Raw genomic sequence first — 13,072 nt, 5'->3', positions numbered from 1 at the left:
CATCACCACCAATCAAACCTAACTTACTAACACAACCAAACAGACTTCCAACATCACCAAATCACACCACCACCATCAATCAAACCTTATCGGTCTTTTAACAATCTGAGGCAACGGTTCACCGGGCAAACTAACATCAGAAATCCTGCAATAGTGGATAGGGGGGGGGGGGGGGGGGGGGGGGGGGGGGGGGGGGGGGGGGTGGGGGCATACCCATATAGGCATATATGTCACCACACATAAACAAATCAGCCAAACCAAATCGCCGCCATCGCCACCAAACCAACCCATCATCACCACCAAACCAATCCACCACCACCAAACCAATCCACCGTCACCAAACCAATCCACCATCACCAAACCAACCCGCCATCACCACCAAACCAATCCACCATCACCCCCAAACCAATCCACCATCACTACCAAACCCATCATCATCACCACTCAACCAATCTACCATCACCACCAAACCAATCCACCACCATCAAACCAATCCACCATCACCACCAAACCAATCCACCATCACTACCAAACCAATCCACCATCACCACCAAACCCAATCCACCATCACCACCAAACCAATCCACCATCATCACCCAAACCAATCACCATCACTACCAAACCAATCCACCATCACCACCAAACCAATCCACCATCACCACCAAACCAATCCACCATCACCACCAAACCAATCCACCATCACCACCAAACCAATCCACCATCACCACCAAACCAATCCACCATCACCACCAAACCAATCCACCATCACCACCAAACCAATCCACCATCACCACCAAACCAATCATCATCACCACCCAAACAATCACACACAAACCAAACAACCACCACCACACACACACAACACCATCACACCAACCAATCCACCACCACCCCACCAAACACCAATCCAACCATCAACCCACCAAACACACCACCACCACCAACCATCCACCATCCACAAAACCAACCTCCCACAAACCAACCACACCACTCCACACCACCAAACCAATCCACCACCACCACCAAACCAATCCACCATCACCACCCAACCAACCACCCCCATCCACAACCACCAATCCACATCACCACCAACCAATCCACCCCACCAACCAATCCCCACCCCAAAACCAACCCACCACCACCAAACCAACCTACCACCATCACCAAACCAATCCACCATCACCACCAAACCAATCCACCATCACCACCAAACCAATCCACCATCACCACCAAACCAATCCACCATCACCACCAAACCAATCCACCATCATTACCAAACCAATCCACCATCACCACCAAACCAACCTACCATCACCACCAAACCAATCCACCATCACTACCAAACCAATCCACCATCATTACCTAACGAAACGGCATCATCATCTAAAAACCACCCCGTCATACATTTCATTTAATATAATCTCAACGTTACGAACAATGTTATACAGAGATAATATAATATAATATAATATAATATAATATAATATAATATAATATAATATAATATAAGAATGCAATGCGCATGCGACACGCCATACGACCAAAGAAACAAAGCACGAGCTGAGAACTGGAGCGCGTTTCCACGTCTTCTGTAGAAATGGCGCCTGTAAACCGTTCACAATGGTAATAGAAACTGAGGTTAGAAGTACGGACAAGTAATTATGTTGTATTGTTCAGGTAACACGAGACAGCTGTAATTAGCGTCTGTATTCACCTGTAGCCGAGGCTGCACAGGTGTGTCGTGTAGGGAATTAATATCACTATATGGACTTGGCCTGAAAAGATAAGGTCAACCGTCCTCAAATAGTTATCAACTAAAATAAATTACTCGAAATTTAAACATTATGAAGAAGTATGTGATATATTTGATTGGGAGAGGGAATTATTTTTATCTGGATATTCAAAGTTTTATTAATTAACCACTTTACCCGTGTCTACCACCAGCCAGAGTATGACTAAATGATTTACTCATATATATAAATATATGCCAACACCCGGGATATGAGAACCAGGGGACCAAAGTCTATCGATCTTGTTAGTTTTTACCATACCCCAGGTGTCTGTTGTGTCTCTACAAGTAATGACCGGGCACATAATACATAATCAATATGGAATGTATATAGGTAGTGAGATGTTCTAGGGTTGGTTTTATATATACATCAGTCCTACACAACACGTGAGTCAATTATATATACAATGATACTACCTTTCTTCTGTTTGTAAACCTGTCTGTTTGATACCTTAAATATGATTTCGTAGGCAAATCAGCAAAACTATTTTACACAAGATTTCAATTTCATTGAACATACACAACATACAACAGCATTTGGAAGTCCTACTACGAAAAAGTGGTGGTCAAGGGACTGTTTTCTTCTCTAATGCATATTTGGTCAATGAGGTTTGATAAAAAAAAAAAATTCAAGTTTAATTCGTGTTTTTATCTTGATTCCAATGGACCCAGTATCGGATTATCTCAATACAATGCTGACACATATTACAGTTTATTATATGTAGTCAATAGAAGCTGAAATTTAATTGAACATCTGAAAAGCTATTATTTATAAGATGAGTTCATATACAAAGTGCAGGTATATCTTATTATTCTACATTTCACGTGTATGTGTAGAGGTTTTATCCGACAGACATATTTGAACGCATGTTACACGGAGTGAGATACACTACCGACACGGAATCGGATAGAGCTCTAAAAGTCAGATGAAAGCTTGACGAAACAAACTATATAATGGGTTTAAAAACAAGTATTTACCTCGCCCCTTTGTACTTCTGAATGTAAATGTTCTTTTTGAGTTCACACGAGCGTCCATTTTGAATCCGATGTAAAGATTCCTTTCATATATACCGGAAACGACCGGAATTTGGCGAAAGTATTGTTCACGAAAGCTTGTTATCCGAACATTCATCACGCTATTATATAGAATGTCGACACGCACATATTATACCTTTGTGTGAAGTGCTAAATGCTTTAACTATTTTTTCACTTCGGTTTTTGTGTTTCCGTTATTCACGCTGACGCAATTTTGTCTTTTCGCATTGGTGTGTTTTCGTATTGCAATGTTTTGTTGTTGTTGTTGTTGCTGCTGCTGCTGATGTTGTTGTTATTTATTGCCCTGTAAATAGCCAGGGTCATTTTGAGAAATGGTATTCAATATTCGATGGGTATGTGAAGCGTCGTGAGGTATATCTGTGAAGTTCCGATTGTACTTTGAATTAATTGGGGCGAGGTGTTCCTAATGTAGGATACATAAGGAACACCTAATGTCCTAATGTAGAAGGGGGCCGCGGGGGCCGAGTGGTTAAGGTGTACCGACACTAGCCCTCCACCACTGGGTTGCGAGTTCGAAACCTACGTGGGACTGAACGTAGGCCGGTGGTTTTTCTCCGGGTATTCCGGCTTTCCTCCACCTCCAAAACCAGGCACGTCCTTAAATGACCCTGGCTATTAATAGGCATTAAACAAAAACAAACCAAGCCAATCCTAATGTAGGAAGTCTGCAAATGTGACTTAAATCTGAATTGATTTAGGAAAGTATATAACATAAGTAACTAAACACAGAAAAGACTTATCATATCTCCGTTAGAATGTATGAAACACGATAATGATTTTTCTTCTAAAACAACTGCATCAAATGCGAGGATGTACGTTTTTGTATCAAAAGTTGTTTAAATTGGAGTTTTATTTTTGCGTTGTTTCACGCTAATTATAACGTGTGAATTGCTATTATTTTGTAAGTTGATGATATCAAGACTGATTTTGTAGCTTGTAAGATGGAATTATTATGAGTGCGCGTCTTAACCTATTTCACGTTTGATACTAGTATGTAGCGTGTATGATAGAACAATTAAGAACAGACGTCTTTGTCCTTTTGTTATAATATATATTTCCTATAAGTTTAAAACTTTCGGGGTGAAATTGAATTGAATTGTTCCCATTGCATTTTTCACTAGAATAAGCGTATTTGATTCGCAAGAATTACGCAATTAATACATATATGTAAGCTGAAATTATCCCGGAAATCTCCTGGGAGAAATGCTAGTAGCGAAATGGTTCTACTCGTGTTCTTATCAAACAGTCGCTGTGAAGTCAAAAACACTTCAAACAAACATAAACCGAACTTAGAATACACTTACATATCCTCTCTTGAATTCACACGCGAATTGAATTTCTGTACCTACATGCCATAATATATGGTGGCTTGAAATATTCTAGATTTTCTCACCTTCACTTGTTCTACAAAGAGATTCGCAAGAGAACAATAAACATGGATACATAACTATGATCAATGTTCCCCAAGTTAAGTACTCGTTTCCACGTAAATGATGTGTACCGTGTATTACTCATGCACGCGAACCCACGGGCATGTGTCAGTGGTAAAATGTGTATTGTAGCAAGACACTAAAACATACCTTATATGGATGTACAACAACCACTCCTAAACATTGCACCAAAATATGACCTTCAAAACCAACCAATCAATGATCTCATTTTAGACAGTTACAAGATCGTGTGGCAGGATTGTTCTATAAAGTTCAAGATGGAGAAATTCGTGAAATGCAGAAATCTTATAATATTCTACGCGAAAGTGACCAGATGTTATCTAAATTCTATTTTAACGACATAGAATGATCACTCGTTGATTTTTATCTGAATATAAACAAGTACGCATAACCGGATATGACGTAAACTGTGTTAAAGTTTGAGGAAGCGGAATGGATGAGATTGGGTTAAATCGGAAGTTTAACGGGCGACATGAAATATTTATCTGTCACCCAAATTGTATTCATATCGACTGTATACTACCATTTGGTAACAGTTCAATGCTTATATTTACATTCATAAAGATTTTTGTATATATTGTAGGTTATGACGCGTTTAAATTTGCCGCTTACCCTATCACTGACGTCATCAAGTTCAAATACCGGAACAGCCGAAATTTCCAGAAGGAATAATATAGTCCCTCATGACGTTATTAATAGCAAACACATAAAATTTTGCTTTGTTTTTTATTTCATATACGCTTGCAGGTATCGTCAAATTGTTTACAATTGCATAATTTCTGATTGTTTAAAATCGAAACCGTTTTTCTGCGTAATGGTACATACGGTTAACATTTAGAAGTGATGCGGCGTTGAACGGGCATTGCACAGGACAGACTCGATTCCTCGGAAACACTTATGTTTCTATCGACAGAATTTACGCTATTTTCAGAAGAATATCATAATAAGCTTCTAAAGGAAAAAGAAAGTCGTCTTGACAGTAGGTGAAAACGATTCCAAGGATATTTCGTTCGAAACAGATTCCAGTCTAACCGGTCACATCAGTGTCGCTAACATAGCAGACGATTTTCAACTTCACAGGGGCTCGATTTTGTAAGGTAGGCCTTTGACATCAGTGAATAACCACAAAACTAAAATACAGTATATATACACAACCGGAAACTATGTCGATACTCCCGATTTTTTACAAGGATTTTTTTTATATAAATACCTGACTTTTAATGCCCCTGTGAGTGTGACAACATTGACAATTGGGATAATTTCTTATAGATCAAGAATGGCACTTATAGTAATTTCGTGTTGGCTACATTTTTTAATTATAAAATTATACTCTCATACCTTGTGACGGTGCTTTATTTTTCGTTGCGGCTTCTGTAAATAAATGCTAGCATTCGAAAGCTCTCTAGGCCGCCAGTGCAAGTGACTGGCGGCCATTGTTTTACCTACAACACCTGGAGCTGTATTCCTACACTGACCGAATCACTGTAAATTGTACATACAGTCTCATGAATACAATTTGGTTCACTAATAACATATAGGTAAATGCAACACAGAATGTAAATATATATTGATATTTGAAATCAATCACTAAAAAATGAAGATATTTTGATACGCATAAAAACATAAAAGAAAAGAAAATATTTAGAGTATAATGCTATAAGGCAACGTCGAAATGATAGTAAAATAACCGGCAATCTGTAACCGATTTCATTAAATTTTAGATGTTGCGTTGATTAGATACATATATGCGGTAACGATCTAAAGTTATTTATCATTAGACTTTTGTGTATGGTCTGTATATCACGAATAGGTAAAAGGCTGGCTCCAGACCCAAATGCGTTATATGTTATACAGCAACACAAACTGAGATCATCTCTCAGACGAAACATTTATCAGTAGCTAGGTTTATTTAGTTATTATTATTGATATCCGGGCGCGAGGAACAATAACCAATTAGTTAAATCATAACTTATTTGAAAATATTCAAATGGAATTGGACACAAGTTGTATATATAACTTTAAAACGTCCTATCTATAAACATGTATATTAATGGTATTTACAAATGGCATCATTTGTGATATAATGTAAAGATATGTATATAAGAAAACAACATTAATATATATGGTGCAATACACAATTTCGTATGCCATACCAGTACCCACAATTTACATAAATTGTATTGATATTTGTTAAGTAAATAAGTTAAATGAACATGCCTTGGTTATTGAAGTGAATATCATATACAATATACACTGGAACAAGTCACATATTGTCATCTCTGTGTGATACTTTGAGGGGACTAATGTAATCACGTTTCCGGGTCTGGCCACGGTTTCATCAACCTTCCTTAACTTAAGGTATTCTTTCAACTTTCTTAAGGAAAACAATTTTTGGTGTCTAGCGTTTCTGTGTGTATTCTAACTGGACCCACTAAAATACACCTTAGATCAGTTTCTCACTCTTTTCTAATTTTTATGTTATTTTGATAGCGTCTTTCTTTAGCTTCACTCAAGTACGAGTAAAGCTTCTCTTTTCGTAGGGCCGTGGTGGCCGAGTGGTAAAGGTGTCCCGACACTTTATCACTAGCCCTCCACCTCTGGGTGGCGAGTACTGACCGTAGGCCGGTGGTTTTTCTCCGGGTTATCCGGGTACTCCGGCTTTCCTCCACCTCCAAATCTGGCACTGTCCGTAAATGACCCTGGCTGTTAATATGACGGTAAACAAACAAACAAACAATCTCTTTCCGTTTTGTCGGCAAAAGCCAACGTCGATACGAACAGAAGGAAAAAGGAGAGAGTAGATAGAAAGAACGGACAGACAAATAGTTCGATTGAAATATGTACGTATAAAGTGGACAGACTATTTTAACAAATGAATTGTCAGTAAATATTATATTGTTCATGGTTTCAGTAGACGATGTAAATATGAAGGTTTAAGTCACACATTGCACTGAAACGAACTCCCAATCACCTGCCTATTTGTATTATAGGTATCATATACATACAATGCATATATATACATGTATATTGATTGGAAATATGTGTCAAGTCCATGTGTTTTAAAGGTTTTATTCAAAAGGAGCTTTATAAATGTACTTCTAGAAGGCTTGAAATTCCCCAATGGAAATTTCAAGAAATCGTCGGCGAGTATGATAAAGAAAGGAAGCACAACAGCATATTCTACAGTCATGCTATGAGAAACAGTAGGTTGGTTACCATTCGCTACCGTCCAATCTCCCTATACCTAGACCCGCACGAGACCGGTGTGATCAGATATTTCCCTAATTATACCATGATAAACGAAAAAACAAAGACTCCAACAGGTGTAGATTGGCATCAAACACGTGAAAATCGATACGTCTTTCACCTGTATTTAGATTCCACAAACAAACATGTATTGAATATCATACTAAATGTTTGCGAGGATCATTTAAAGTCATGAACAAATGACTATTTGTTTATAAGTTTTAGTATTTATTAAATTGACACACACTTTGGCAGTTCATCAAATAAGTACTTCTGTAATGGCAATTAGCTCGATGTTTACCTATATTTAACGATGGCATTTTACTGCATTCGAGGTTAGTTTGACGTTGTATATATTTACAATATATATTGATCGAGTACAGAAACGCCAACCTGGCGCGTAATTATCCTACGTACAGCTGTTCGAGTGTTCCAATAATTGTGATACAAAACAAATGTACTATGGCTACATATTTAAACTACGGCAGCGTACTAGGGCCACTACAATAGTCAGGTGTGTACCAAATAAGAAGCGATGCGAGATAATAAAAAAATAACAATAGGCGTGGCGACTTATTAACTCACACCTATCATAAGTCGTCACTGGTACAGTACGAGATACACTAATCCGTGCGTACGAGAAGGTAAGTCGTACGTCATACATACGAGATAATACACGTGCGTCATACATACGAGATAATACACGTGCGTCATACATACGAGATAATACACGTACGTCATACATACGAGATAATACACGTATGTCATACATACGAGATAATACACGTGCGTCATACATACGAGATAATACACGTGCGTCATACATACGAGATAATACACGTGCGTCATACATACGAGATAATACGCGTGCGTCATACATACGTGATCATACACGTACGTCATACATACGTGATCATACACGTACGTCATACATACGTGATCATACACGTACGTCATACATATGAGTTATACACATACGTCATACCTATGTGTACGAGATGATACACGTATGTCATACATACGAGATAATACAAGTGCGTCATACATACGAGATAATACACGTAAGTCATAAAAACGAGAGAAAACACGTACGTCATACATACGTGATAATACACGTACATCATACATACGTGATCATACACGTGCGTCATACATACGTGATAATAAACGTGCGTCATACATACCTCATCATACACGTACGTCATACATACGTGATAATACACGTGCGTCATACATACGTGATCATACACGTACGTCATACATACGTGATCATACACGTGCGTCATACATACCTCATCATACACGTACGTCATATATACGAGATAATACATGTACGTCATTCATACCAGTTAATACACATGCGTTATACATACGAGATAATACACGTGTGTCATACATATGTGATAATACACGTGTGTCATACATATGTGATAATACACGTGCGTAATTCATACGAGATGATACACGTACGTCATACATACGAGGTGATACACGTACGTCATACATACGAGATAATACACGTGCGTCATACATACGAGATAATAGACGTGTGTCATACATATGTGATAATACACGTGTGTCATACATACTAGATAATACACGTGCGTCATTCATACGAGATGATACACGTACATCATACATACGAGGTGATACACGTACGTCGTACAAACGAGATGATACACGTACGTCATACAAACGAGATGGTACACGTACGTCATACATACGAGATAAAAAAACGTACGTCATACATACTAGATAAAAAAACGTTCTTCATACATACGAGATAATACACGAGCGTCGTACAAACGAGATGATACACGTACGTCATACATACATGTACGAGGTCTGCCCTGTAGGTAGGATGTAAGAATTGTACCTGCTGCCCCCACTGCATGATCGTAAGAGGCGACTTAATTTGGGATCTTATCTTTTCTCTTCTTTCTGAACAACTTTCTTCTTCCTAATGTCTCCCTTGATAATGCCTCACTTTTGGCCTTTAGTTGAGCGTTCGCCGCTGTGAGGAAGGCTTTGGGTTCTGTCCCCTAGCCGAGACATACCAGAGTCTTTTAACATGGTAGTTGCTGCTCCTGCTTAGCGCTCAGCATATTAGGAGTGGGACGACTGGTTCGCCCGTTGTCAGTATAAATGTGATACATGATACATGTACGTCATACATACGAGATAATACACGTACGTCATACAGCGAGATAAAACACGTGCGCCATACATGCGAGGTTATACACGTGCGTCATACATACGAGGTTATACACGTGCGTCATATATATGAGGTTATACACGTGCGTAATGCAAACGAGGTAATACACGTACATCATACACACGTGATAATACACGTACGTCATACATGCTTGATAATACACGTACGTCATGCATACGTGATATGCACAGGAAAAAGAAGTCGCACAAACGACAAAGTAAACGGTACGTTTACATATATATGAGATTATATATATATGATTATCTAGTGACCGTTGTACGCTACCGTATAAAACATCAAATCGTCTTACACAAAAATGGTTCCATTCTACTATTTGTAGTTTCCTATCCCAATAATTAGTAACACTATCAATAGTATCATTTTTCTTTGGTGAAAACTAATAAATGAGACAACACATGGAATATCACACAATATAACGCCGGATACAGACAGGGAAAATAATTATAGTTGGGTCGTATTCAAATAGAACATGCGAGCTTTCAACGCAAATGTCGCATTTAATGAAGGAACGCTCGAAGTAGCAGGGAACAGAATGGCATTTGACTATCTTCACAATAACAACGAACAATTGAGATGGTGTCTACGTGATACTTAAATGGTTACAGTGATGTGTATAGAAAATAACAGATAATATCATGTTATATTCGTCATCGTATCTAGCAATACATTCTAGATGGAAAAGTGTTCAGAATGAGATACACAAATGTACATTTAAAGAAGGAAGCAAAGTTCGTCATTTATTTATCTATTTATTTATTTTACAAAAACAAAAGTAAAACAAAAACAAAAAAACCACTATGAAACGAGTTATATTAACTTATAACAATCATTACTGGCGGACAGGATGGAAGTGTACATTTGGTTCTGACAGCGCCAAAAGGCCCGCAATCATCGACAAATTTAATATTTTTTCAGCATGTGAGAGAAGTAATCGATACGATTAACGATTACTTGTTCGTTCATTGATACTTTGAAAATAAAGGAAGAAAACCAGGTTGCAGATCAGGGGTGATAAACAAGTTCCTGATCCAGGGGAGATAACCAGGTTATATATCCAAGGGAGATAAGCAGGTTTCCGACCCAGAGGAGATGCCCATGTTACATATTAGGATCGAGACCACAATTAGCTTCGCTATATGTTTCATTGTAACATTAAAATTCATAATAAATTCCCAATATCTCATATGCAACTTTCCATCTCACCTGGCCAAGATCAACATCTGAGAAGCAAAATATAAAAGTTTCAACCCAGCATGTTCAGCATTTTCTGGAGATAGCTGTCAAAATGTGTCACCAACGTGGACTATATACATCCGGGTCAGGGGTAGAGGTCAAATCAGGACTCATCACACAGGGTCCTGGAGCACATAATAAATGATCAATATTATTATTTTACATCACAAAACCTAGATTGACATCTCTACTATAAATCCACATTAAATTCATCAACAGAAATCAAGTTCAAAGAGGCTTTTGATTTGTTTTCCTGAAATACATACATTTTTGAGGGGACTTCATTCGTGGGGCCTGAACCCGGAAGTACTTAATTGTGGTCTCAGTCCTATTATCCAGGGGAGATAGACATGTTCCTGATCCAGGGGAGATAACCAGGTTATATATCCAGGGGAGATAAACAGGTTCCCAATCCAGGGAAGATGACCATGTTACATATCCAGGGGAGATAAACAGGTGCCTCATCTAGGGGAGATAGCCAGGTTATATATCTAGGGGAGATAAGCAGGTTTCCGACCCAGAGGAGATGATCATGTTACATATCCAGGGGAGATAAACAGGTGCCTCATCTAGGGGAGATAATCAGGTTATATATCCAGGGAGATAAACAGGATCCCGATCCTGGAGAGATAATTAGGTTACATATCTAGGGAAACAAACACGCTACTAAACCAGGGTAGATAATCAGGTTACATATCCAGGGTAGATAATCAGGCTATATATCCAGGGTAGATATTCAGGTTACATATCCAGGGTAGATATTCAGGTTACATATCCAGGGTAGATATTCAGGTTACATATCCAGGGTAGATAATCAGGTTACATATCCAGGGTAGATATTCAGGTTACATATCCAGGGTAGATAATCAGGTTACATATCCAGGGTAGATAATCAGGTTATATATCCAGGGTAGATAATCAGGTTACATATCCAGGGTAGATATTCAGGTTACATATCCAGGGTAGATAATCAGGTTACATATCCAGGGTAGATATTCAGGTTACATATCCAGGGTAGATAATCAGGTTACATATCCAGGGTAGATAATCAGGTTACATATCCAGGGTAGATAATCAGGTTATATATCCAGGGTAGATAATCAGGCTATATATCCAGGGTAGATAATCAGGCTATATATCCAGGGTAGATAATCAGGCTATATATCCAGGGTAGATATTCAGGTTACCGATCCTGGAGAGATAATTAGGTTACATATCTAGGGAAACCAACACGCTACTAAACCAGGGTAGATAATCAGGTTACATATCCAGGGTAGATAATCAGGTTATATATCCAGGGTAGATAATTATGTTACATATCTAGGGAAATAAACAGGCTTCTTAACCAGGGTAGATAATCAGGTTACATATCCAGGGTAGATAATTAGGTTACATATCCATGGGAGATAACCGGGTTTCCGATCCAAGGGAGACTACCAGATTCCAACCCAGGAGAGATAATCAGGTTTCCGATCCCGGAAATATATCAAGGTTACTTTTCCCAGGGAGATAAATAATAGGTTCCTGATCGAGGGGAGATTATCAAGTTTCCCATCCAGGAGAGATCTAGTGTTGAATCGTGGTAGACACGATAATCTTCGAACATCCGAAACTTTTCCCATCTAGAAATACCTACCTTGTTTTCTGGTATTCTGATATGTTTAATTTCCACTTTAACTGATGAACAATGACCTATGATTTAAAAACGTTAACTCCCAGGTACCTTTTGTATGTCCTGGGTTTTATGTATAAATATCGAGTGACGGTGGGGTCGGGAGTGTCATCGGGTAAACAACAACCATCTGATGGTAGTCAAAAGGCTACTGTTTACACCGGAAGTATTAACAATGATGTACGACTGTGGCTGCTATATGACGCCACTTTATTTCTGGACACATTTATCATGGAAACGGTATGTTAAAAGTAAACTTAGATAATTTGATATAAGCTGGAATAGTTCACGAAAACATAAAAAAAAATCTTCAAAACATGTACACTATTGTAGGCTTCATATATCCCCGCAAAAGAAAATGTTATGCAGTCGGACTTAAACAGTTCGAA

At 38.4% G+C, this 13,072-nt stretch overlaps 1 protein-coding gene across 1 annotated transcript; it reads left to right on the top strand.

Moving 5' to 3' along the window:
* The first annotated feature begins 227 nt into the window (after nucleotides 1-227).
* On the top strand, nucleotides 228-1,415 carry LOC117326510 (extensin-like). Its single transcript, XM_033883264.1, has one exon. It carries the CDS (start codon nucleotides 228-230, stop codon nucleotides 1,413-1,415), a length of 1,188 nt encoding a protein of 395 aa, XP_033739155.1.
* The last annotated feature ends 11,657 nt before the right edge of the window (nucleotides 1,416-13,072 follow it).

This window comes from Pecten maximus, chromosome 4, assembly GCF_902652985.1.
Source record: "Pecten maximus chromosome 4, xPecMax1.1, whole genome shotgun sequence".
Classification (NCBI taxonomy): domain Eukaryota; kingdom Metazoa; phylum Mollusca; class Bivalvia; order Pectinida; family Pectinidae; genus Pecten; species Pecten maximus.
This window is presented reverse-complemented; position numbering and strand designations above follow the sequence as displayed.

Bases quoted from the DNA above. Each gene is read 5' to 3' on its own strand.
- LOC117326510 (XM_033883264.1), top strand. From the start codon at position 228: ATGTCACCACACATAAACAAATCAGCCAAACCAAATCGCCGCCATCGC.